This window comes from Trichoderma harzianum (genome assembly GCF_003025095.1).
Source record: "Trichoderma harzianum CBS 226.95 unplaced genomic scaffold M431scaffold_3, whole genome shotgun sequence".
In the NCBI taxonomy this organism is placed as follows: Eukaryota; Fungi; Ascomycota; class Sordariomycetes; order Hypocreales; family Hypocreaceae; genus Trichoderma; species Trichoderma harzianum.
In genome coordinates this window covers 620,300-645,834 of record NW_020209251.1, presented here as the reverse complement: position 1 = coordinate 645,834, position 25,535 = coordinate 620,300, and the positions used below count along the sequence as shown (strand labels likewise).

The 25,535-nt window shown below is 51.4% G+C and overlaps 10 protein-coding genes across 10 annotated transcripts; 5 read left to right on the top strand and 5 right to left on the bottom strand.

Annotated features, from left to right (window-relative positions):
- Nucleotides 1-1,053: 1,053 nt before the first annotated feature.
- On the top strand, nucleotides 1,054-2,950 carry M431DRAFT_2594 (hypothetical protein; the record flags this gene model as incomplete). Its single annotated transcript, XM_024913852.1, has 4 exons — nucleotides 1,054-2,394; nucleotides 2,474-2,561; nucleotides 2,622-2,817; nucleotides 2,887-2,950. 4 exons carry the CDS (start codon nucleotides 1,054-1,056, stop codon nucleotides 2,948-2,950), a joined length of 1,689 nt encoding a protein of 562 aa, XP_024777154.1.
- Nucleotides 2,951-3,946: 996 nt separating this feature from the next.
- On the bottom strand, nucleotides 3,947-4,273 carry M431DRAFT_2593 (hypothetical protein; the record flags this gene model as incomplete). Its single annotated transcript, XM_024913851.1, has 1 exon — nucleotides 3,947-4,273. The coding sequence occupies one exon, from the start codon at nucleotides 4,271-4,273 to the stop codon at nucleotides 3,947-3,949; it is 327 nt and encodes a 108-aa protein (XP_024777153.1).
- Nucleotides 4,274-6,668: 2,395 nt separating this feature from the next.
- M431DRAFT_78586 (hypothetical protein) lies at nucleotides 6,669-7,568 on the bottom strand (the record flags this gene model as incomplete). Its single annotated transcript, XM_024922717.1, has 2 exons — nucleotides 6,669-6,985; nucleotides 7,049-7,568. 2 exons carry the CDS (start codon nucleotides 7,566-7,568, stop codon nucleotides 6,669-6,671), a joined length of 837 nt encoding a protein of 278 aa, XP_024777152.1.
- Nucleotides 7,569-9,734: 2,166 nt separating this feature from the next.
- On the top strand, nucleotides 9,735-10,967 carry M431DRAFT_77700 (hypothetical protein; the record flags this gene model as incomplete). The annotated part of the gene is made up of 1 exon (XM_024922604.1): nucleotides 9,735-10,967. One exon carries the CDS (start codon nucleotides 9,735-9,737, stop codon nucleotides 10,965-10,967), a length of 1,233 nt encoding a protein of 410 aa, XP_024777151.1.
- Nucleotides 10,968-11,225: 258 nt separating this feature from the next.
- On the top strand, nucleotides 11,226-13,198 carry M431DRAFT_505032 (hypothetical protein). Its single transcript, XM_024918565.1, has 3 exons — nucleotides 11,226-11,869; nucleotides 11,946-12,135; nucleotides 12,213-13,198. The coding sequence occupies exons 1-3, from the start codon at nucleotides 11,351-11,353 to the stop codon at nucleotides 13,118-13,120; spliced, it is 1,617 nt and encodes a 538-aa protein (XP_024777150.1). The 5' UTR covers nucleotides 11,226-11,350; the 3' UTR covers nucleotides 13,121-13,198.
- M431DRAFT_491728 (hypothetical protein) lies at nucleotides 13,186-14,823 on the bottom strand (the record flags this gene model as incomplete). Its single annotated transcript, XM_024916929.1, has 3 exons — nucleotides 13,186-14,422; nucleotides 14,473-14,559; nucleotides 14,636-14,823. The coding sequence occupies 3 exons, from the start codon at nucleotides 14,821-14,823 to the stop codon at nucleotides 13,186-13,188; spliced, it is 1,512 nt and encodes a 503-aa protein (XP_024777149.1).
- Nucleotides 14,824-15,627: 804 nt separating this feature from the next.
- M431DRAFT_79807 (hypothetical protein) lies at nucleotides 15,628-17,649 on the top strand (the record flags this gene model as incomplete). Its single annotated transcript, XM_024922864.1, has 1 exon — nucleotides 15,628-17,649. The coding sequence occupies one exon, from the start codon at nucleotides 15,628-15,630 to the stop codon at nucleotides 17,647-17,649; it is 2,022 nt and encodes a 673-aa protein (XP_024777148.1).
- Nucleotides 17,650-19,024: 1,375 nt separating this feature from the next.
- M431DRAFT_38775 (hypothetical protein) lies at nucleotides 19,025-19,927 on the bottom strand (the record flags this gene model as incomplete). Its single annotated transcript, XM_024914763.1, has 1 exon — nucleotides 19,025-19,927. A coding segment is annotated over one exon (903 nt), but the record flags the coding sequence as incomplete, so codon positions are not given.
- Nucleotides 19,928-20,386: 459 nt separating this feature from the next.
- M431DRAFT_505026 (hypothetical protein) lies at nucleotides 20,387-20,692 on the top strand. Its single transcript, XM_024918564.1, has one exon. The coding sequence runs from the start codon at nucleotides 20,417-20,419 to the stop codon at nucleotides 20,603-20,605; it is 189 nt and encodes a 62-aa protein (XP_024777146.1). The 5' UTR covers nucleotides 20,387-20,416; the 3' UTR covers nucleotides 20,606-20,692.
- Nucleotides 20,693-21,236: 544 nt separating this feature from the next.
- Nucleotides 21,237-24,838, bottom strand: M431DRAFT_78369 (hypothetical protein; the record flags this gene model as incomplete). Its single annotated transcript, XM_024922679.1, has 2 exons — nucleotides 21,237-24,165; nucleotides 24,336-24,838. 2 exons carry the CDS (start codon nucleotides 24,836-24,838, stop codon nucleotides 21,237-21,239), a joined length of 3,432 nt encoding a protein of 1,143 aa, XP_024777145.1.
- Nucleotides 24,839-25,535: the final 697 nt, after the last annotated feature.

Below are 25,535 nucleotides of genomic sequence, written 5' to 3'. Positions count from 1 at the left end.
ATTTCACCTAGTCTTCCATTTCCATTTCCAACCAGGGCAATCCGTGATGGTTGATGTAGTCGCATGAAAAGCGAATAACTCCCGTTCCTAATGGTATGCATGATTGTGGCCCAACCTGTTTGATTAGAGCAACGATGGCGATTCAATCACCTGCTACAGACTCCATCTATATCGCTGCATACCTGTAGGACGTTGAGAGGTGCGGCCAAGAGAAGAAACCGTGTCATTACCATTGTTACATTACATGTAGCATCTCACGTGTAATACAGCATCTCTGTGCCTGATCTGATGCGTCCATCTGCAGGCCGCGTCATGGGAGGAGGAGATTCTAGGCAGATGGCTCAAGGCCCGGTGGCGCAGAACATCAAACCGAACCGACTTTATACGGTTCCCGTGAAAGAAAAAAGAGTTCCTCCGTGAACTCTCTACTAACCGTCCTCAGTAAACATGCGTCAGCAACAAACCCGGGCGGGCTGGTTCCACGCCCGGCACGCGAACTGAGGCTGGAGCTGCGGACTTTTGGCGGAGCGGAGTTGCGGAGTTGGAGCCCGGGTCCTCGGGGTCTTGCATCGCGGGTTGCTGCGTCCAGCCCGGAGTTTGTCACTGGGACGCTTCGGCCATTTTCTTAATCGCATGGTAAATGCGAAAAGCAAATGGGACAGACTTAGATTCCAATTGGACCGAATCTCCGTGTTTAGGGTCTGTTTGAGGCCTCGCTTTTAATCTCGCAGGCTGACGAAACCAGATTCGAATCGGCAGGCGGTCGAGAGAGAGAGTCAGTCAGTCGAGTGTGGCTGCGAACTTGGCATCCATCCATCCTTGGTCCCGGTATCTTATCATCCCACCGACGCGATTCTTTTTTACCTCCTTTCACCATCACGTAACCCCCAAACTTATACACCCCAGCCCTCTCTATACGATTTCATCTTTTCTGTTTCCTTTCAGTGATTCTTTGGTTTCTTCTTTTCTCGATTACATTATCATCTTTGGAAACCCCGCCTCAATTGATCTCCGTCGCTGCTCCCCTGCAGCACAGAGACCCTTGTGCTTGCTATGACATCGCTCGACCAGTTTGAGCAGCTTCAGCAGCACAGCTACACCTTTGCCTCTCCGCCTCCGTCGACGATGGATTCCTTCACTGGCGATACTAGCCCGCTGAGCAGTCTCGGCTCTGGCCTGCGCAAGCTGGACCGCATCGGCGGCGATGGCGGCGCGGCGTCGCGGCAGAAGAGCTGCAATGCTTGTGTTAGAGGCAAGCGGCGCTGCGACAAGCGAACTCCACGATGCACCCGGTGTGCGACAAAGGGCCTGGACTGCGTCTATCAGCGTCAGCCTCCTCCTATTGCTCAGCAGCAACAGTCGCAGCAGCAGCAGTCACAACAACAGCAACAATCACAGCCGCAGTCTCAACCGCAGTCGCAAAACATCCTACATCATCAACATCAGCATCAATCACCACCCATCACCTCAAACTCTGCAACGGCATCGTCGTCATGTGCTTCTGCCGTCGAGGGCAGCTGCACTACACCCGACATGCCTCCCGAATTCGACATGAGCTTCGACATTGAGAGCCTCGGCACTGCAACCGGTACAAACACGAGCCCCGAGAGTCTTCAGCAGCAGGACGTGGGGTTGGGGCTCGGCGGCGAGTCTCAGCATCACCAGCATGCCGATCTGGGCTTCTCCATTGTCGACCTGATGAATGCGAGCGCCGGCACGGGCCCCGGCAGCCTGTGGGATCTGACTGGCTTTGGAGACGGCACCAGCAAGATGGACCTCCCGCCGGTTCCCGTCATCCCGCCGTTGCAGACACAGCAGCAGCCGGGCCAGTCGCAGCAACAGCAACAGCAGCAGCCGCATCAACCCGTTAGAGATCTTTCTATTCTGCAGCACGAGGACCAGTGCATCATGGCCGACGTTCTCCAGGTGCACGACCCCCGCAGCAAGATCGGCTTCATTGTCCAGAGTATATCAGAGATGTACACGAGCTTCACGCAGCGTCGCGAGGCTCCCTTCATGCACCCCCGCTTGTGGATGTCACAGCTGCCCAAAACCATCATTACGACATTTGCTGCTGCTTCGGCGTACTCGGCACGCACTGCGCATACCAAAGGATGGGCGCTCAAGGTGCTGCTGGATGCAGTGCGCGAGGTCCATCGTGATGGCGAGAGAGCGACTACACACGCCGACCGCCTGGCCAGAGTGCAAGCTCTTTTGTTACTCAACTCGATGCGCATCTTTGACGGGGATGTGAGCATGAGGGCGGCAGCCGAGAGAGAGATGAGCGTCATGCTGGCGTGGGTAAAGGATCTAGTTGTGGTCAAAAATGAGCTGGAGGAGGGCTTGCCAGCATCGACTCTTATCTCGAGAGATAGGCCGCCAAAGAGCTGGGAGGTGAGTTGCATCTACACCATTCCCTGTTTATCTTCTTGACTTCATTTCACAAGCTAACTTGTTTCGTTCCATTTTACAGAGCTGGATCATGCTTGAAAGCACTAGGAGGACCATTATGATTGCCTTTGCAGTAATGTGTCTCGTTTTCGTCTTAAAATCTGAAGAAGGTACGTATTCACACCAAGTCTCACAGATGAGCCTGGCAATTAACGGTTGCGTTGTACCAGCCCCCAACGACTGCTGGGAAGACGGCCATAGCTTCACGAGCTCGCGGCACCTCTGGGAGGCTACATCCTCGGTTGAATTTTTCAAGGCCTGGCGTGAGAAGCCGCAGTATTGCATTACCGATCTTAGTTTCAAGGAATTCTGGATGTATGCGAGACCGGACGACATGGATGAGTTTACGAGGCTGATGCTGACTACGTGAGTTGCTGCGCATTTCCTACCCCCTATTGATACTGAGTTATGAGTTGGTTCTAACTGATGTTGTAGGCAAGTTGGCGTGGATGCCATTGAGCACTTCCTCTCCGGTGACACGAGTATTCCAGTCGAATGAAGAAGTCAAACTTGACAGCTTCTCAGACCATGACATGTTTGAAGAAGAAACGGCAATTCTCAATTAAACAAAGCATTGTAACAACAAAATCTCCCATCTATCGCGGAATATCAAACTATCAGAGGCACTGGAGCGTACAGCATTGGACACGCAAAGTCGAGCAAAGGCAAGCATCGGGGACACGGTACGGGGGCGTTGGGTAGAAATCCAGGAACAGGCTTTCTCTTTTGGATTTAACGGGTTAATATTTTTATTCTTTTTTTTTTATCAGGGGGTTCATGTGAAGGCAGGTTAAATTGGCACCAGATACAAAGACCTTGGAGACTCGTTATTTTTTTTTTCTATGTTATTTCTTGGATATCTTATTTCTTGGAATAGAGTCGCGGCGCTGGACAACGCATGCGTGCTTTTCAGGGGGACACACTCAACGGCTATGAAATCTCGGGGAAACATTCGGATTTTCTTTTCTATTTCACACTACACTACAATGCTTGCAAGCATTAGGATTGGAGGAGAGACACATGGTTGGTGGGCTCCATGTGTAAGAAATAAGGACAAAACAAAAGATGCACGCCAACATTTCGTCTCGCTTAAGTTTTTCTTTGCGGTGGCACATCATGTCATATGTACGGAAGTGACTTGTTATACTGCATGTGAAATTTTTTGATTAACGTCATAAAGAGTCGCTTTCTCTCTTTCTCTTCTTTTGGTGATTTAGTCGCCGACTAACAAACAGTGAAAGGATTCAAGGTTAATGTTGAATACATTTGATATATAGGTAAATGGAAAGGAAAAGAAAAAACGAAGCCAGATATAAAAGACCAGAGAGAACCATCGAACATAAAAAGAAGAATAAAATCAACGCCGAGACCGTTTTCGCATATCATTTCCATCATATTTTTTCTTTTTTGGGGGGCACGCACCCACGCAACACGCAACTGCAGCTGCATTACGCAAAATCCCCAGGCAGCCAGACGTACAGTTCCCGAGGAGTTCTTAAATCTTGCCCGGCCTCATCATGGGCTCACCCACCATCCCCCCCAGCGGAGCGTGATTAAGCGTGGGCTTGCCGTCCTTTGCGTCCTGCCTCGCAGTAGGCGGGCTGCCCATGTCGTGGACCATGTCGCGGGCCTTTTGGCGCAGGCCGCGCTTGATCTTGCGCTCGTGGACGCTGCCGTTGCCGTCGAGCAGTAGAGGCTGGCCCTCCTTGTCCTTGTAAGTGGTGTAGGCGGTTGAGGCGGACGAGAGGGAGGATGTTTCGGAGCTGGTGGAGGGACGGCGGAGGGCGGAGGAGGTGGTGGTTGTGGAGGGTGCGTCAGACATTCTCTCTTTTTTTTTTCTTGTCTTTTGTTTTGCGAAAATGTAACGTATGTATGGGGGGCCCTCGAAAGAGAGGTGTGCCTGGTATGGTCTTTTTGCTTAGAGCCGTTGCAGTCCTGGTAGCCCAATTGACGCAAGGTTGCAGCTTGATGATGCGACTCGGTTGAGAGCGGCCGGGTCGGTGTGTCCACCGTCTCTTGACCGAGGGTAACAGAGTCCGGTATAGTGTCGAGGAAAGTTGTCGAGGAGCTGAGTGACCACTTGACTGGTAGCAGCACTAAAATTGAGAGGGTCCTTTTTTCTTTTTATTTGTCTCTATGTATGGACGAACGAACGAACGAACACTTTAGACGGGCAGGACAGAAAGGCCAATGGATGGGTAATGGGGAATGGGGAAAAGGACGAAGAAACTAGGACAGGCTGCGGTAGTGGGAAATATTTGGCTTTGGATTGGGATTGGACTGGACTGAAGGAATTGTAAGAGAGAGAAAAGAGCGAAAAGCGTGAGGGGGTGGCGCGCCCAGGCTCTTCTTATTCTGCTGCCAAAATCCCCCAACCTTGCCTTGAACGCTCGACTGGGCTGGCTAACGAATCCAAGAGCAGGCAAGGCAAGGCAGCCCAGCGGCCGGGCTAGAAAAAGGGCGAGATAATAGCACCAGATAACCTAATACTGTACCCGGAGTGTGTTTTTGTACGTACATACATTTTGTAGGCTCAGCTTTGCGGGTTGATGGTGTGGTCACTTGCGGTCTCGAATCCCAGTCTGTTCTGTGCTGGGTCCTGGTTTGGGCATGGCATGGCATGGCAGCGGCTTACCGGGATCCATCCCCACGCTTTTGTTTTTTTGTGCTTTCTCCATTTTCTCCCCCAGTTTCTATGTGAGCATTGACTGTCGGGTGCTGTTTTTCTTAGTTACTCGCACCTCTCGCACGCGGGCTCACACACGCATATGCTTGTACAGTATTAGCGGATCAACACTAGTACGGATATTCGTAGCGAGCAAGAGCAGAGCGTGGACAAGCGCTGATTCTGCACGCTAACCCACCTTTGCCGGTCTGGTATCTGTTTTGACTGATGGGCTCCAGTTGGTTCCTTCTCACGTGTTTCTGCTGGTTCGTCTTGTTTTGGTGATTCGTATTCTGGATGGCCTGTATTGAGTGTCATCATGAAGACATTTCCATGGATAGGTACTTCACAGCAACTGTACAACAGCCCTTGAGCAAACCTGAACCTGAACCTGGGCCTAAACATCCCCCCCCCCCCCCCCCCCCTTCCAGCCCGTTGATAACCCCAAAAGCCTCCCAGCCATTCACGCGCCTCCAACATGAAGTGCTGCAGCACCAATCCCTGCATTTAGTGGGGGATAATGCCATTACCGCTGCTGATAACAGATAGCGCCAGGCGGGGCTAGAACGAGCGAACAGCGCTGGCTTTGCGCATCGTGGCTTTTTTTTTGGGCGAGGGTCTGTTCTGGGTAAATTGATTGCGGTAAAGGTTCAAGTATGTAAGAGAAATCAATGGTCAGCGTGTGTTGCCCGAGGGTGCGATGAGGGGGGGAGTCGCGCAAAGAAGAGGGAAGTGGACGAAGAAATAAGACAGCAAGATGAAAGAATGATGATATGGATGCGCGATTTACAAAGGGGTTAAGTTCAATGACATGATTGATCAGGGCGAGGAGGTACGCTGATGCTTGCTTGCATGTTGCCGTGAATCTTTTCGCTTCCCATTCCCATATTAACCGCCATGATGCTTCACTAGCAGATGCAAGATAGTACGCTACTGTATCTCGAGATTGTACTTGGGAGATACGAACCAGGCACACTTCGCTTTTCATCGTCTTTATTTTCCCAACGTTTTGATTCCGCCCACGGATTTATGCGCTCTTAGGATCATCAATAAGCATGCTTGGATCAAGCTGCCGGATATTACAGGTTTTCGAATTGAATTAGCTGCATGCTGTGCTTCACTAGGCCTCACATCTTTCGTTCCCACCCTCCTTCATATCTCATTCTCTCTTTTTTCTAGACAAGCATTTATTTCAAAGCCTTCAATTCCCATTCCCTGCCATCCCATACTAAGTATACCGAGATAACTAAATATTACCTGTGCCTACTATTCCTACAGTACGAGGTAAGGTACTTGTAAGAGGGCCAGATAAAACGCCAAAACTCCATTCATGCGTACTTGCACTTGGCATCTGCACACCAGCCATTCAAAAACCATCGGCCCCTGATGCCCACACACCCCCAAGAGAATCAATACATTAGCCGCGAGCCACAGATCTCAAAAAACCTTGGCCCAAGAGAGAAAAGGCCAAGCACGAGTACAGGTGCAGGTAGAAAAAGAAGAAGAAGAAAAAGACAGAAGAGGATCTGCCCTCTCTGATTACACATCATTCTTACTGATGCTCGCCCTTGGTGAAGCGCGGGCTAATCTCTATGCGAGCCTGGCCCAGATCGCGAACCTTGCCAACCAGCTTGTCCTCGTTGTCTAGCGCAACAATGTCGTCGGAGCCGCCAATGCTCACTCCGTTGATCAGGATGTTGGGCACGGTTCTGCGTCCCGTCTTCTTCTGGAGATAGTCTTGGAGATGGGGACCGAGTGGGTGCTCATCCAGCTCCACGACAAAGGGCTCCGGAGTGATGCTGTACTTTTCCAGGAGAATTCCCTTGGCGCGCTTCGAATAGGGGCAGTAGCTCTTGGAGAAGATGATGACTGTGGGTATATGTTAGCCAAACGATATTCGCCAGAGGGAAAAACATATCGCGACAAGCTTACCGGGTGACTTCTTCAAGATGCTGTTAATCTCGACTTCGGCCTCGTGCTCTTCCTTTGTCTCTTCTTTCGTCACATCCGTCTTGACTCTGTCCCCTACATCACCGCCACCGCCGACTTTGACCTGGCCCTTCTTCGCTTGTCCTTCGGCCGAGCTGCCCACGCCCACGATCCTGCTGGGGATATCCGGCTTCGGGCTCTTCTCGTTGGCCTTGTCCTTTGCCTCCTGCGCAACAGCCTGCAGCCGCTCCTGCAGCTCCTGCGAAGCTACCTTGTCGTCGTCGTCAATGTCGCCGTCGCCGTCTTTGTCGGCGGGTATGTGCCCCGCCTTCTGGCCCGTCTGGGAATTGATGACTGCCTGCCCACGCGCCGTCCCTCGCTCCATGGCCTCTTTTGTTTTCTCGTAGAAGCCCTTGAGGGCGGCGTCGGCTTCTGGCTCCATGCCCGAGCTGTAGAATAGCATGACGACGACGGTGATGACGACCGCCACCATCAGGAGGCGCATTCGTCGCGGCGAAGGCATCTTGACGAGGTTTTGTGTAAGTGTTGATACGCGCGCGCGCTTCCGTGGTACGATGGCGAGGAGAGCGCTAGACGAAGAGGTAGAGAAATGGCAAGCTCCAGAGTAGCATTCGGAGGAGGATCCGTCTGGTCGCAAGGCAAGCTCCGTTCGTCAAGGAAGAGTAGCGCGAAAGAGCTTCTTCGTATGGAACTGCGACGGCGAAAAAGGGAGGGAGATATTGACGTTGGATTGACGCCGCAATGGCCTAGAGACGTTGCTGTCTAATTCGTAAGAGCTGGTTCCAGCTTCGTGACACAAAGCCTTGTTTTTTTCTTAACAAAGGTCCGCAAGAAGCTTCAAAGAAAGGAGAACGCGTGACCTAATTGATCAATAACGGGGACCCATTCAATTCATTGGAGCGCATGCTGTGCCACGGGTTTTGCGAGAAAGGGCTGGGCCGTGCGATGTTTTGTGTCGGTAACTGTCTTCACGACCTGCGAAATGTACGAGGAGGATTTCTAATAGGTGTGCGGAACTGGCACTATGCGGGAATGCTGTGGTGCCGCATTAGGTAACGGACACAGTGTGAAGTTCAATGGTTTGTCGACAATCAATTTTGCCACAGGCAGCTCCCGTTGTAAATTGTACCGTAAATGAGACGGGTTGATCCCTTCATGTTCTTAATAGGTAATCATTGACAATATATATCTGTCTTGTGTGTGTAAAATTATAAAGCATTTTAGTCCTTCCACTAATGAATACACAATGCTGGGCCTAAGATGCCGACAGTTCGTTGTGGAAACTGTCCAGCAAGGGCTCCTCTTCTGAGTCGGCGTCCGTGTAAAGTAGGCCTTCTTCAAGCCGGCTCTCCGACCAGCTCACTGGACTCTGTACTGGCTCGTCTATCTTGACATTGATAGGCCAAGAGAGGCGAAGGCTGTGGACACGCATGTGGAGATGCTCGTGTCTCTTGAAATGACGGGACCCAGTTGGCATGGCGTAGACGCCAAATATTGAGCAGAACAAGAGGTAGAAGAAGACGAGAATTAGGGACAGCATTTTTTTTTCAGACTGGCAGATGTTCCCTTAGGTAGTATTACTTGCAATCTCAATCCGAAGAGAAGAGGTTTAAGAATGCAGGGAGATGCATTGCAAGGAATAGAATGTTTGCAAGCCCGCTATGAGGAAAGCTTCGGTTTATATCTCACTTGTCGTGGTGCTGGCCAGCCTCTTTTGTGAATTTTATCAATGAGCTAGTGACGCATCCGATTGGCATCGCAAACAGCTATGCTACGGCTTGTGTTCTGAATTCAGGTTTGACTTTGAGCAGATGCTCAGAATCTGAGACACGGGGCCATTCCAGAAGATGGTCGAACATGCACAGACGGGGCAAGAAAACGTGCGCTGACACAAATAGAACATGGGAATGCAAGATAAAATAAAAGCTTAAATAACGTATTCATGCAGTTAGAGTATGCCAATTATATGCTTAAGAATACATCACGGATATCTCTTGTCGATGGGTGGGCATCTGGAGGCTCATGCCCAGCCCCATTGAGCTGAACTGTATACTTTCCGAAAGCGTATATGACACCGCACATCAAACAAAGTCCACTAAGCAAACGATGAATATCAGTGTCTTCTTTTCAGATATTCCTCATCACGTATAATGAAAAAAATCCGCGCCATAGCAAGGCAAAATAAACCACTACAATGGCAAACGCCCAATTTTGCTGCTGTAATTCAGTGGCAAAAGGCTGCTTCTTCTTGTTTCCATGTTGGCTGCTGAGTCACCCATCTCGGCCAATCAGGCATCGCCAAGATTCAGAAGCCAGATTTCGCCTCTCGCAGTGACAACTTTTGCGGTTCGTCTTACAACTTTTTTTAGGTCCACCTAGCCCATGTTCTTAGGTGTCCTTTTCAACGAGTTGACTCATTTAAAGACTTTTCATTCACTCTTTTTATAATGAGATTGTTATTTATTTTCTTTAACCAAGTTCTTTTCGCATATTCATTGAAACGTTGGGCTGGCAGCGTCGTTGCTCGAACGAAGTTCCGTTCCCACTCATCAGCTTGGGAGGATTATACAAAGTCCTAACCCTTGGACAGCATATCTGGATACGCATTTACACCATTTGAGTGGGCTAAGCATTTTTATTCATTCATTCATTTCTCTCTAAAACAACAATGCCTTCTATTCGCTCTAAAGGCAGGCCGTTGCCCATCATCATTGCCCTCATTCTGGGTTTATTGTTTTGCTTAGCAGTTCCCGCCACAGCATCAGCATCTCAGTATTCTCCCAAGGCGGGAGACAAGTCAGATTTAATCTGTCACACATCAAATCCAGAAGAGTGTTATCCCCTGGTATTTGAACCGACAGATGAGTTCCAGATTGTTCACGATGACCAACAACTACCGAATGGACTTCACGTTCGCTTGAATATCTGGACTGGCAAGAAAGAAGCCAAGATCAACGTACCTGATGAGATCAACCCCGCTCTAGAAGGACTACCTGTCGACCAAGCCGTGGTTCTCGTCGACCAGGAGCAGCAAGAGACAATTCAAGTACCCAAGGGCGCACCAAAATACAACAACGTTGGCAAGATCAAGGAGCCTGCGCCAGGGGGAGAGGCTCAGGTAGAAGCTATTGCCTTTATGGAGACGTTCGAAATGCTCAAGTCTGGTGTCATCCCGAGCGATGAGGAGTTTGATCACGGTCTGGAAGGCCTCGAAGAGCTCTCTCATGACATTTACTACGGACTCAAAATCACCGAGGAAACAGACGTGGTAAAGGCACTCTTCTGCTTGATGGGAACCCCTGAAGGCGAAGTCTCTCAGGGAGCCACTCCACGAGGCCAACAAGCGGCGGCTATTCTCGCCGGTGCCCTTTCCAACAATCCTTCGGCACTCAACGAGATTGCCAAGATCTGGACGGAGCTCATGGACTCAAAATGCCCTCACGACGGCGCCACAATCCACGAACTTTTCTACCATCACACAATCTCGCCTGCTGATTCTCCAGCAAAGGTCAAGGCCGCCGTCTCCGCCATTAACGGACTCCTCAAGGACGAGCAGATTAGGAAGCACTTTTTGGAAAACAACGGCATGAAGCAGCTGTTGCCAATTCTCTTCCAGGAGAAAGCCGAGTGGGCTGGAGCGCAGCGAAAGATTGGGCAGTTGGTTCTTGATACCTTCTTGGACGAGGATATGGGCGCCCAGCTTGGCCAGTGGCCTAGGGGTCAGGCATTAAGCAAAGAGGTGTGCGTGGTTCCGGAGACGGCGCTAGAGGACGGCTGCTGGGACTATCATGCGGAGGTGATGGCGAGATTGCATGGTACGCCGTGGAGCAAGGAGCTGCGAAAGAGACTTGCGAGCGCGCGAAAGACGAACGGCAAGCTGCCGAACCATGGCGAGCTATAGAGAGATGGTTACATCGTGTTGGTTATAGTATACATGTATATATAGTGGACTGCTACAGGTGTCTGGTAGTTACATAGAGATACCCATTGAATTTTATTTGAACATATTTTTAACTACTATTATTCAAAGTAAAAAATTGTAAACGTCTTCTTTTCCAAATTTTTGTGTCTGCTAATATCGTGTTTGGCTGATTATCAATCTCCTGCAACATAGAGCCATCGCCAACCCACCTTTTCAAACTTTGCCCCTCCAAAGCTCACCTCAACCTTGCAACTTTTCCACCCCCAAACCAATATCATTTCAAAGAACAGCGTTAGGGACCTACAAATTCTGAGTCACAACTCTACCATTTCAAATGCCTCACAACTCATAAGAAGCAAAGCATGTCTTCTCAATCCCCCCTCGAAATCCGGCCTCACCCCTCCAAAGGCCGCGGCCTCTACGCCACAAAATCCTTCTCCCCCGGCACCATCATCTCCCCCTTCACGCCTCTCCTCCTCCTCCCCACCGTCTCGTACCTCAGCAGCGTCTGCTCATACTGTCTCCGCCCCGGCAATCCTCGGGCCTGCTCCCGCTGTCACGCGGCGTCATACTGCGGTGCGACGTGCCAAGCCGCGGCCTGGAAGGCGGTTCATTCACGTGAATGCAAGGCGCTCCGGCAGGGCATCAAGGACGAGGGCCGAAGGAGGCAGTTGCCGACGCCGACGAGGGCGCTAATCCAGGCTTTGCTGTGTGGGGAGATTGGGGACGGGCTGAAGGATCTGGAGGGGCATGTGTTGGAGAAGAAGGCCGAGGGGGACGAGTGGAGGAATATTGAGATGATGGCGATGGCGGCGTGTGCGTTTTCGGGGAAGGGCACGGCGGAGGAGCTTGTGAGGAGGGCGGTTGAGATGCTGTGCAAGGTTGGTTATCAGCTGGGAAGATGGATGTCGTTTGAACAAGAATTAGGATGCTGACGAATGACTTTGATGGGTCTAGATTCAAAACAACTCTTTTCAGAGGTTCGATACTGATTTGGGTGTCGTTGGACTGTTTCTGGAGCCGACTCTAGCCATGGCGAATCATTCTTGCATTCCTAATGCGGCAGTCCAGTTCATTGGACGAAACGCCCTTCTCGTCGCTGAGAATCCGATTCGAGCTGGTGATGAGATTGAGCTGGCTTATACGTGTAAGTGTCCCCGTGTTCAAAGATGCCTCCTTGTGTATTTCTATGTTACATAGGTTGACCTTATACTTTTCCTATAGTTTACACTGATCCTCTATTTAAACGAAGAGAAGCACTAGCTCACTACAAGTTTGTATGCAACTGCCTTCGTTGCCGGGATAACCTCAACGTCTATCAAGTCGCAGCCATCTCCCCCAACGTCAATCTCAACAGCCAGAGCCTCGTACCGGATGTCTCAAAGTTTCGCAAGCATCCTGCAGTCACCAGCCCCAGCAAACAATCCATAATTAATCGACATAGCGAGACAGCTGACCGATTATCAACTGCATTGGCGACGATTGAGCCACCGTCAGAACGGCGTAAGCTATTAAAAAGCGAGTACAACAAGAGCAAGGCTCTAGTTGAAGAGGAGCTATGGGCCGTCACACCGCTCCCCGACATTCTCTTTAGAATATCCATGTCATACGGCGAAGAAGAAAACTTTGCCTTTGCCCTGGCGGTAGCTTGTTTGATCGCGACAGCTTGTGATCCGTACCAGTATGCCTCGCCGTATCATCCCGTTCGGCTGGCCGGTTTGTTCACTGTAGCAAACCTAACCACTCACACCGCCGCGGCAACGGCCTTTCTGGCAAACTCGGCTACACCCGTCTCCAAAAAGGCGACGCTGGAGCAGAAGGTCGAGGAGACGTTGCGCGAGATTGATCAGGTTTCGTTGTGCCAGATGCTTCTCATCATGATTATCAAATACTCTCCAGAAAAGTATGGTGCGGAGCTAAGTCTTGTTGGCAAAGCACAGATGCTTCTAGAGGATATTGAGAAGCTGGCAGGCAGAGAGAAAGAAACTTCTTTGATTGATGAATGGCGGCAAGATCCTAACAGCGAAAAGTCTCAGGCTTTCTTCGAGTTTGCTGTGGTTCAGCAAGTAAATACCCTGGCTAATCTGGGAAGAGGAATCTTGAGCCGAGATTTTGATATTTCTGCTCTTTGAGATAGGATCATTCACATTCGCATACATATTAGCTGATAGATAATTCCCATTGAAGCAACTTTCTCTTAGGCCTTTGCTCCCCATCTACCGCGCTTTGCAGTACTCTTCTTGGTTGATGCTGCTGTAGCCCGCCGTTGGACAGGCGTCTCTATCAAATCCATAGTCCCGGGTGATGATTGTCGATGCTCGCTAGTGCTAACATAGCCTACGGTAGCAAGGCTAGGATAGTCCGATGAGAGGGCTACCCGTTTTGGAGGAGTTGAGTTGAGAATATGATTTTCTTCACCACCTACTGTCGGCCGCTTCTTGCGCGTAGTTGATCCGTAGTGAGACTGGCTATCCTGCTCAACCGCGGGAGTGTACTCTGCCCGAGAAGCACGAACGTCTTTCCGATTGGGGTTGGGCATGCCACCGACAACTCGAGCTTCTAGCCGCTGTATTCGAGTTCTGAAGAGGTCAAACTCCATCTGTAGAGATTCGACCTGGCTAGCCCTGTTTCCAATCTTGGATATGTTGCTAGCGAGAATGTCCAGTTGATGAGATGTAATGGAGGAGTCTTCGTCCATCGAAGCATGGTGTGTGTTTTCTTGTCCAAGTTCGGACCGTAGCTGTGTAATTTCCCGCCTCAACGATGCCACCTCAGAAGCATATAGCTTGGACGTAGCGATGCCTTCCTGCGCTACCTGCTTTGCTTCGGCAGCGTCTTCTTTGAGACGTTCATTTGTCCTTTTCACTTCTGCAATCTCCTTGTGTGCAGTCGCTAGATCAAGTCGAAGACCCGTGGTCTCTATCTTGGATTTCTGGATCATTTGTCGAAGTTCAGAGACCACTCTGTCCGTCGTTTGAAGCTGCTTATCCAGACGAGCAATCACGGCGTCACTGTCACCTTTCCGCTTGGCGTCACTCATTTGAGTTTTGAGAGACTTGATGTCGGCCTGTTGTCCTTCCCCATCTTTGCGAACACTGGCAACGGAGTCGCTCAGCTCCCGCATCTGCTTTTCGAAGCGCGCGACTGTGCTATTCAACGTCGATATGACTTGGAATCCAGCTGTGCCAATACGCTGGATTTCATCTTGCTGAGCCTCGAGATCTGTTTGGATCTGCATGATGTCGAACCTATCCCTGCTTGGAGAAGGTTCAGTTCGAGGAGTAGCCTCGCCGTTCAGAGTTGAGGGTTTGCCCTGAGTTGTGATTGGTTTAACCCTGAGATTAAGGGTTTGCTGTATCTTGGGTTCAGCTTTGCGACGGAGATCTGAGGCGACTTTAAGTGATATGTTCGCAAGACGAAAGATGATTTGGCCACTACATTACTTAGCATGGGTTCGGTAGGGTTGGCCAGGAGGAATGAGTACCTAGTAAATACGTGGTTTGAAGGAACTGTTAAGCATTTCTGGCCTATGTTTGTGTGGCACGATGAACATTCGGCATTTCGAAGCTCACTATTCAAAGGGCATTTCATCGTCAGCGAGTGTAATTTACGAAACAAGATACATAGTTGGCGAAGAATATCCATACCAGCCCTCGACCAAAGTGTTCGCATCACCAATCCGAATCGCACCTGTTGCAGTGATCTTATCCGCCTCGTTCTTGTCCTCCACGTGGGTTACTGGTGTGATGTGTTTCTTGCCTATCTGCGTCCATAGATTGGCCAGAATTTTCACCTCGGAGCCGCATTTGGTACATCTCACGGCGACTTGATCCATTGCTCTGCGGTTGTGAGATTCCCAATGACAGACAGAAACGTGAATGAGAATGAGAATCGATCCAAGGAGGAGATGATGTTATTTTACGAGGTTGGACGCATTGGCTAAGAAATTGAGCTCTATCGGATTTGCAACTCGAGAGACATGGGGTTTGGGGAACAAGATGCGTCAATATGAGAAAAGTTGGATTGCGCGTCTCACTTCATTGTTGTCCATCAGAGGGTCGAATAATGAATAATGCAGCCAAACTAAACAAAAGGTTCCAGCGTCGCGTGAAGAAGCCGCGAGGCTACAGCGAATCCCTGGGCGCTGCGAGTGGCCTGTGATTGGCCTCAAAGCCGCCTACGGGGCTGCGATAAGATAAGCTCGGCAGCCTTGAGAAATCCTCCTGCCAGAAGCTGGCTATGGCAGTTTGCCTAAACAAAACATCCTCGCTATTGGAATATTATTTTTTCTATACTGAGCGCCTTTGGACCTCATTTCGCCTGAGATCATCGATTATACGGATGGCGCTTGCGGAGAGAATATAGCAATACCTTTCATCTCCTTTGTGGGCGCTCTCTTCTTTCCTTTGCTCCAGCAACACATCTGAGATAGGCTCTGCCCGATTTTAGCAGTATTTGTTTATTTTCAGCATACCAAGCGCTTCTTTTCTTAGGAACCTAAAGGGTTATTCAGACTTTGTGGATACATCACCTTTTCAGATTATTTACGAATTTTGCCATCAGGACCTTCAAGAACCAAAAATATACCTTCAATATGACTGACGCCGTCACTGACGATATCGTTGCTGAAACAGCCTCTATGGATCAGAGTGAAAGCAGCCTCAAAAGGCCTAGCCCTCATGATGAAGACGAGAATCCAGATAGCCAAGGAGAGTGGCAAACCGTCACCAGACCCAAGAAGAAGGCAAAGAAGGTGCCTCGCCCGGGCAAGGGAGGATACCCTGGCCTGAATTTTTCACCCAACGCTCGGCTCCAGTCCATGCTCAGCCTTAACAACCTGCGCGACCTCATCACCTACATCTTTGCCGATGGTACCGGTCCCCAGTGGATCTCAGTCACTCATCGGCCGCAGTTCAGAAAGATTGTGGCCATCATGGTACCTGGTCTTGAAGAGGCGCTTTTCAAGGCCGACGTTGACTACGCAAGTTTCAATGACCTCAGAGATGCAAATGTGGATGGAGGCAGCCAGGGAAATGCGGATAAAGATGCCCACCCTTATGGCTCCCCGGACACATATTATCCCCGCAAACTCGACAAAGACACACTGCCAGAGCCACTGAAGCCATTTGCTGACATGTTCCCTCATCTCTGGCCCGTCAAAACACCTGGTGACGACAAACACGGGAAAATGCACTCGCCTTTGGCCGCCTTCCTTACTGCCCCCGCGCCAAAGGAGAAGACTTCACAAAAAGGAGGCGTAAAGCCCGCGAGAGAGCCCCATGGATGGAAGAACGAGAGGACGCGCATCACAGAGTTCCTAGCTTCTGCTGATGAACTAACGGACAATGGCTACGTCATTCATCCGGCTCTTCTTCCAGAAGGACCACGACGAGACAACTTTGTCGCCCCAGAAGGATATGTCATCACAAGAGTAGACAAGCTTGAGGATGGCGATGTTCCCGAGGCCGAAATTGAACAGGGTAGCATCACGGCTGGCAGAGAGATCTTGGCGGTTGATTGCGAAATGTGCATGACGGGCGAGAGCGAGTTTTCGCTGACTCGCATCAGTCTCATCGACTGGGACGGAAATGTTGTGCTAGATGAGCTTGTGAAGCCCGACAAGCCCATCATCGACTACGTTACGCGGTTTTCCGGCATCACGGAGGAGATGTTGGCACCCGTGACAACTACGCTACGTGACATACAGGAGAAACTCCTTGAGATTCTCACTCCGCGTACTATTCTAGTGGGCCACTCTCTCGAATCTGACACCAAAGCTTTGCGAATTGCTCATCCTTTCATCGTTGACACTTCTATCATATACCCTCATCCTCGCGGCTCTCCGCTAAAGTCGTCGCTCAAATGGCTCGCTCAAAAGTATCTGTCCCGAGAAATTCAAAAAGGCGACGTTCTGGGCCATAACAGCATCGAAGACGCCAAAACTTGCCTCGATCTGGTAAAGCAGAAGTGCGAGAGGGGAAAGTTGTGGGGTTCGTCAGATGCGCAGGGGGAGAATCTGTTCCGCAGACTCGCACGCGCCGGAACAGCTTATAAAGCTCAGGGAGGAGATGCTGCTCTCGGCGGCGTCGAGGTTGGCAAGACCAGTGCTGCCGTTGATTGGGGTGACCCTTCCAAGGGTCTCGGAGCGGGAGCCACGCACAAGCTCGGGTGCAGGACCGACGAGGACGTGACGACAAACATCATCCGAGCCGTCCTCGGTGATGAAGATGGCGCAGTCATCCGGGGCGGCGGAGTGGACTTTGTCTGGGGTCGAATGCGCGAGCTGGAAGCCCTGCAGGGATGGTGGAATAAGAATGCCCCCGAAAGGGACGTGGACGCCGTGTCCGAGGCCGTCGGGTTCGATGCCGCATCAGAGGGTTCCTCTCCTCTAGAGCAGGCCCTCGTCCGGCTCACGGAGCGCCTCGTTCGCATCCACGAGGCTCTTCCGCCTTGCACCGCCTTTATCATCTACAGTGGCTCTGGTGACCCGCGCAGGATGGCCCAGCTGCAGCATATGCATGCTCAGTGGCGCAAGGAGTACAACACGCCTGGCAAGAAGTGGGATGAACTGAGCGTCAAGTGGACTGATGTGGAGGAACAGGCGTTGAAGCGGGCCGTGCAGAAGGCGCGGTCAGGAGTTGGTTTTTTGAACGTTAAATAGAGCGAGCTTTTCTACAGTTTGGTATTGCCTATATAGAGACAGAGTGGGAAATTGCTGGAAAGATGAAGCTGGCTGGATGATTACCAAGGTGCTATGGCCTCTGCATTTGTATATGGCTACTTTATTCAGTGGTTCACAGCGCCCTTTCAGTTATATTTCTTTCATGTCTACATTACATCCCTCCTGTCTAATGGCGATTAGATCTACTTGTCCAACAAGATCCTCGTGTCGAGGCTAGGACCATATATACATCTATCTATATCGTCTTTTTCGTCTCAATGCTGCCGGACGTTTTAGTTTAGTCCCAAAACTCCATAACACCTCGTTTTGCAGACAACTGCCGCTGCTTCTTTCTCAGCACAACTCCGTGTATCATTTTCCGATTCTCCTCAATGCCCGCATACGACGGCATCCACGGCGTCGAGTCCGCAGGAGCCGGACTCGCCCGAATCTGCCAGTATATCTCCATGTAATTCACCTCGTCATTCAATATAATATGCAACGCCCGCTGCGTGTCCGCCCAGTACGGGCCCAGCGTGCCAGCGCTCTTGTTGTTACTATTCGTGCCTCCTCCTCCTCCTTTTCGGTGCATGATGGATATGCCCGCCCCGAGGATGGGCTTGGGGAAGTGCCGGCTGAGCTCTGCGCTCGTCTCGGAGATGTGGCCCGTGTTTGTGAGGTTGTTGAGGCCCCTTTGGACGGAGCGGGAGCTCATGGGCTTGCCGCCGAGGTTTTGGCCCGTGAGGCCTTCGAGGGTGTCGATGACGAGGGATTCAAAGTCGATTGCTGTTGATCTTCCGTGGGGGTTGGTGTGAGGGATGTGGAGGGGGATGACTTCGGCGTACCAGATTACGCCGCCGCCTTCTTTCTTGGACATTCTGATTACGGTGATGAATAAGGCGGCGTATTTTTTGGAGTCTTCTAGGTGGGAGAAGACGATGATTCTGTGCTGGGTGCTTTTCACGCGCATGTCGTATTCTATCCGAACACAACTCAAGTGTGCTTGAAAGTCAAAGTTCTCCGTCGAATCTTCGTACCCTGGGTCCGATCGCCTGTCATTCGTCCATTCTATTCTCACGGGCATGTCGAATGTCAGGAGGAGAGAGTAGCCCTCCTCGAGCCAGGTGTCGTAGAAACCCGTCGCGGCGTCTGCTTGAACGAGCGATTTGCAGTAAAAATAGAGATTCTCCCTGGGATTATGCTCGATCATGGCGGTGGCGATTAGGACTGGGCGGCGAGGACGTTCGAGGCGGCGGTAGCAGCCGAGTTCTTGGGTCCATGTTACGGGGATTCCGACGCGTTGGCTGCCCCAAGGATCGATGTAGTTGTGCACTACATCGAGTATGACGATTCTGCCATCACAAGTATAAACCGAAGGTAAAGTCATGGAGAGGCCCGCGTTGGTAATCGTATATGGTCCGATGGTTGTGTTGTGATCCCCTCGAAAGCTAGCAAAGTCCGCCGAGTCTGCAAAGGATCGCGGACTCGGAGCAAGGAAGCTATGCCATCCCACAGGAGCATCAATGTAGCACCAGCAAAATATAGACTGGTCGTTGTACGCCTTGATAATCTCCTCCTGAAGCCGCAAAAACGCCTTCCAGCCTTCGCCATAGAGCAGAGGCAGGTTGATGCCAAAGAGTCCCAAGAGACAGTACGCCATGTCCTCAGGCCTCGTCGTCTGCCTCCTCGACGCCCACGACATACGCTTCGCAACACTGGCAGCGTGAAGGATCTGCTTCGGCTCTCTCAGAAACTTCTCTTCAATGCCTGTGATGTCGGCGAGTAAACCCAGCAACCCCGACTTCGTCCCGAACCGCTCCCACGGCTCGGCGAAAAACACCATGTGCCTGGGAGCGAGAAGCTCCTGAAGCGTCCATCCCCTAGTGAACCACCGACTGTCCTGCAGCTGATCGTGTAACTGCGATGGTTCCGCATCAACCGGCTTCGTCCAGTACACGTCCTCAAGATGCACATAACAAACCGCCGCCCGGCTATAATACGTAAACATGGAATTAATGTTCTCAGAAAGCTCCGCGCTGCTGGTCTTATCGATACAGTTCGTATCAACCCAAAGATAATCAAGGCCATCCAGCTCAGCCTGGCGCGTCGCATTCAATATTTTGCGAAACCCAGCCTTGTGCGTCGGCCTGGGCGTATTCACCCACTCTTGAAACGTCACCTCTTCGGCGCCCCAGGTGTGCGACAGGATCGCGTACGGCGGGATTTCGTTGCCGACATATTCCTCCAGCTTCAGGTTGTGCACGTTGATCAGTTTCATCTGGAACCGCGGCCAAGCCGAGCCCCGATTCCCGAGCCTCTTGGAGACTCACGAGCCTTTTTCTCATTTGAGAGTTATTATGTAGGAGGGGGCTGGGGAAGCTTGACTTGACTTGGTTCTGCCGGACTGGGGTCCAAAAAGCGGCTTTAAATCGCCTTACTTGGATACCTATTTTGGGTAGGTCAGCTGGACGTCCAAGTCCAATAACTTCATGCTGTTTCAAACCTGGTAGAGCGAGTGAGAAGAGGAGAAAAAATTGGCTGAAACACATGAGGATTGCTCAGTTGGTCGGCGACAAATCATGTGCTGGCCTTATATTATGTTGCCTTACCTTGGTAGGCAGACAGGCGTCATTGTCCGCAGCACGATTTCCGACTCTGCAATTCACGCCAAAACTCGCATGTCTGCTTCTGACCCTTTGAACAATCACATGGTACAATTTACTTCACCGCAAGTTTACAGCCATCTGCGTTGTTTCTAAAAGTAAACATGTCTCCATTGATCGAGATTACGTTAGTCAAGATGAAAAAAATAAATGACTTCACATCATTGCTGCCAACAAGCATCATCATCCTCAACACGATAACTTATATCTGGCCAGGTTGCATCCACCAGGGCCTACTATTAATTACACGCTCATCTTCCCCTTCCTTCAGGCCATTCAAAGAACGCTCATGATCCTATACACACATACGCTTGTAGCCCACTCCCAAAATCCATCCCTTGCACCCCATAGACAAGTAATGAAAAAAAACCCTCCCACCCCTCTCTCTTACAGTACCGAATTGGAAAAAAAAAAAGGAGGGTTAGGGATCAAGAACGCCAGCTACCGTAAAAGCACCACCCCTTAATCAGATCCCGAAACTATTTTTCTGTATCAACCTTGACCTTTTGACAAATAAGAAAAAAAATAGAAAAAGAGGAAAAAGGAAATGAGAAATGGCGATTAATCCCGTCGTTTCAGCCCGCTAAGCTTCCGTGTATCTCGCTGGGGCATGTCCATATGACTCTATACCGATAGGAAAGATTAAATTAAACCAAGGAGGGTAGTAAGGAAATGAAGCCATTAAAGAAAAGGAAAAGGAAAAAGAAGAGGAGAAAAGAGGAAAAACTTAAATGATAAGCAGCCAGACACGCTAAAGCTTGCTAAAGCGGGATGAATCGCTGTTATTGAGCCGTTCATAACTTTGCAGTCGATTAAATCAATCTTTGAAAGAAGTTTGCTTCTTTTTTTGTCCCTTCTTCTTTTCTCGCACTCGGGACTGGTTTGTCCAAAAGAATTGCCTATAGCAGGCACCGTCTCTTGGGATCAAGCCTCTTTCCCAGAATGTGAATGTGCATCGTCTACGACAGACGCAGCGGTGCTGAGCATGCCATCGTCAGCGTGATGCGGATCAATTCGACTGATACTATGTTGAGAAACTGTCCCGAATCCGGCCGCATCGTCATCGTGTGCTGCCGAGTCTATGTGTCTTAGGTCTGGAAAGTCGAGTGACGACTTTGAAGACGGTCGTTGGTCTGACCGTCGGTCTGAGCCTCTCCGCTCAAACGGGAGTCGGGGCAGCAACGATACACCGCCGTGCTGTGCACTCGACTCGGTCTGGAACGTCCGCATCGATTCGCGGCTACCGGGACGCATCGACTCAGACTCTATCGTGACAAGAGGCGTGATCTGGATGTTGTGGTCCAGCTGGGCCGAGTGTCTCTTAGAACTCTTCCGTGGAATGACTGGCGCATCAAGGTCAACATCAGACAAGTCCTCTTCACTGACACCATCGCTATCCAATCCATCCTCGGCTCTCTTAGAACCCAAAGCTGTGGCGGATTGAGATATCCGCCCCCTAGGGAGTCTATCCGTAACCGGGCTATCAGGCTCCTCATCAGAGTCATGCGGGTCGCCATTGTCAGTCAGCAGCTCGCCTTCGCGGCGTTTCGGCCTCGGGATTTGAGGCTCATCGTCATCGTCGGAATCGATAGGGCCGTTTCTAATAACGCCCATAGCGACTGGAATGCCCTCTGGCGGCGTCTCATCACCAAAACCTCCGTTTCGAACCATGTTTGGCGGCATCCTGGCGCTTCTAACAACCTCAAAGCCCTTGCCCTTCTCCTTGGTCTTGCCGCCAAATATCAGGCTGCGGAACCATCCAGCAGCCGTCGCCGCTGGGCCGGTCGGGTCTGCAGGACCAGTTCCTAGCTTCCTACCTGGGCCCTCTGAGTTGAGCGCAGGACCCCTAACGCCATAGTAAAAGTCGACCTCGCGGGTCGAGTAATCAGGTCGGTTCGCCGGGATGCTTATAGAAAGATTATTATTGCCGTGTCCAGGTGCCGGAGTAGCTCCTCGTGAAATTTCTGCCACCCCGTCAGGAGATTCAGGGGCCAATCCTCCAGCCTGAGGAACAGGCTCAATGACGAGCGAGTCACGCTGGCCGTCGGTCTGTCCGGAATCACCAGTCATCTCACGACGCCGCCGTGGAGGCCGGTAGTATGGATCAGAGGCTTCCATGACAACACCAGGCGGCCCCTGGCGAGCAGCAGATGGCGACGCAAGAAATGAAAAGGTGCTGGCCTCGCCCGGCGTTCCCGGTATGTAGGAACTAGCAGTATCGGCATTCCGGTGGACGGCCGAATACATACTGTCAAGAGCCGAGCTGCTTCGGTGTCGGTGGTGGGTAATGACACCACTAAGACTGGCCACGGAACCGCTGCGGACTCTACCACTTGGCATCACGTACCCAGACTTGCCACTATCATCGGCATCCAGCATGGCTGCGGTGGACAGTTGGCTGGCCCGAGATGGTCCCTGGCTGTGATGGTTGACTCTCCTGGACAGTTGCCGCATGCCAAAGATCTTAGAGAGGCCACCTCTAGTCAAGCCAGTGACATCGTCTCCGCCAGCACCGAACAATCTAGCAATCACTTCGATGATGGTCTGCACAGCACCAAGGAAGAAGCCGAGGGCGAGCACACAGGCATGAAGCAGCAAAATAGCATATCCGATCCAGCCCTTTGGGCCTTCGGTAACACCCAAGCTGGGTACAAAAGTAACCATGAGGATGATGATCATCAACCGTAAAACTGCGAAAAGGCTGTGATAGATATTCATCGAGGTGGCCCTTTGATAGGGCCGGAATGCGTAGATCATGAGAATTTGGATAACCTCGCAAATGGCCAAAAGCACGACTTGGGCAACACCGCTCGGCTGAACGGCACCGATAGCAACGCCTCTGATGACGTTGAGCAGGATCGGGATAAGAGCAAACGCAGCGACCTCGTCGGCGTATGTGTTATAGAGGGGCCCGTACCGCAGGACAGTGGGCAAATCATCAAACAGAGCCGACTTAGGCCGCGTAGTGATAATGAACCAAAGCAGATAGCTCGCAAAGCCGATAACTACGGCCAGTGTCAGCGCAGCCAAGGCAACGGTCCAACCCGGCGACTGGCCAGAGACGACAAATTGGAAGCATGATAGTGCCACGATTGGGGTCAGCATAAAATTGAAGACTATGCGCACCACGTTGCCAATGACAAACGGGATATTCTTCGCCCGCAGGTCCTCCTCGGTAGTCTTCCTGATCTTGCGGAAGATCCACTGGGCGGCAAAGCCAAGCTGGATGAGGACGATGACGGAGGCAATCATGACACAGAGCCACACCATCATGCCCGGCCACACATCTTCAGCCTCGGACATGCCAATGAGCTGCGCCATCTTCTGCAGCCCGAATTCTGTGCCGTTTTTGGTCACGTAGATTCCATCCACCACATTGTGCCATGGGTCGGCGTGGGCGACAAAGCTTTCGTTGAACATGAGGGATGACCACCCGACTTGGCTCACAACAGGTTGGAAGAAGCCGGGGTAGTCGAGCGTCAAGGCACCAGTCAGGACGATGAACTGAATGTATTGCAGACAGTCACCAAACCCGGGAGTAACGAGTCTTAGCAAATCAGCGTCTCGGCCATAGTTGGATGTCCAGTGGAAGACGTCGGTGGTGCCCCAGGGGCTCCATATACCCGCAAACGGGACCGCGAAGCCAGCAAAGAGCAGGACCAGAAGGGGCATGAACTTGAGCACCCATGCGAGGCCACCCAGGTCGGGGGTGACGACTGCAGAAACGCAGCCAATGTTGGTAGCGGCCTTGTCGCCATTGATGAGGAGAAAAGTAAGAGAGAAGGAGCTGAACGCGTATGAAGAGAAAAAGTCATGGGACAGATTCACTGATGGAAGTCCATAGGGGAGGTCGCTACACGATCAAGGCACATGTTTAGTCAGTATCGCATTGACAAGGCAGGCATAAGTGGTCACACTATGCTGTAACCCAGCAAGGGTGAGTGCCTTTAAGAGACCAGCTGGTGGGGGGTTGAGAGAGGGGCGATGATGATGTGATGATGAGATGACTGGTGGGTGACTTACACATTACCGAACGTCGGTGCCAACGGACATGTCCCATTAACGAGACTGGTCGTGCAGAAATTGGAGCGGTCATTCCACGGCTCATACGTCAAGACGTTGACTCTCCGGATCAGCGTGGTAGCAAGAGTATCGATATAGGGCGTCTGCTCGATTTTGCCGTTGGTCTCCTTGGGATCGGTCCAATATGGGTCATTCGGCGGGGGAAGCGACCCCGAATTCTGCGAGCCCGTAACATTCGCCCATACAGTCACATGGAGATTGTTGTTGGGCGTCTTGGTGTCGAAGAAGGCGTCGACATATAGAGGCTCCCACTGCAGCAGGGGAGGATTGTTCAAGCGGTACGAGTCGGGGAGGCAGTTTTCGAACTCGACCAGGACGGCGGCGGCCGGCGTCGCGACGAGGGCGAGCGTGAGCAATGTGAGGATGAGCCACGCCGGTCGTGCGAAGATGCTCCATTTCGTTCGCGCGCTGATGACGCAGCCTTGTCTGGCGCTCCCCTCCATGAATTCGGATTCCCGCAGCTGCAAAGTCGAGCGAGAGTTAGCGGCTACTTGTAGCGATGCTGGGCGATGCTGGCCCTTTGCTGAGTCTGCGGCCAATGTGCGCGGCTCATGGCGGTCGCAGCCGGTGTCGTGGTGGCTGCTGTGGTTGCTGTCGCAACTATGGCGATCAGATGGATGCATCGTGGGCATCGAAAGCCAGGGGGCCATCGCTGCAGGCTTTCATTCAGACGTCGCGCATCTTTAGCGGCAGAGCAACAAAATCAGCCAAACGGTAGAAGAAAGCGAGCAGAAGGGTTTGCGAGTAGGCGCAAGGGTAAAACGAGGGACTGTAGGTTAGAAAATGGGTGGAAAATGGAAGATTTGGATGTGCAAAAGAAAAGGGCAGAGGAAAAAAAAATCGGGAGAGATCAAATGTTGGACGGCGCAGACGATGGTCTGGGCTGGTGTGGGAGCTGGGCCAAAAAGCTAGGGTGGAGTGGGAAGAGTGGCAGTGTCGTGCGCGTCTGAGCGAGTGCGCTGGAGCTCTAGGCGAGGCAGCGCCTACAAGTACAAGCACCAAAGCTCAGGTGTCGCCTGGAAGCGTCGCCGAGTCCACCCTAGCGACAGCTGTTGGAGCTCAAGTTGGAGCCCTGTAGCGAGAGTTACGTCTTCAATCTTCAAGATCCAATTCCTCGCATTGATTCTTTTAGCCGGTGTT

Coding starts and splice junctions, on each gene's coding strand:
- M431DRAFT_505032 (XM_024918565.1), top strand. CDS start 11,351: ATGTCTTCTCAATCCCCCCTCGAAATCCGGCCTCACCCCTCCAAAGGC. Junction 11,870..11,945: donor CGGTTGAGATGCTGTGCAAG/GTTGGTTATCAG, acceptor TGATGGGTCTAG/ATTCAAAACAACTCTTTTCA. Junction 12,136..12,212: donor GATTGAGCTGGCTTATACGT/GTAAGTGTCCCC, acceptor CTTTTCCTATAG/TTTACACTGATCCTCTATTT.
- M431DRAFT_505026 (XM_024918564.1), top strand. CDS start 20,417: ATGTCTCCATTGATCGAGATTACGTTAGTCAAGATGAAAAAAATAAAT.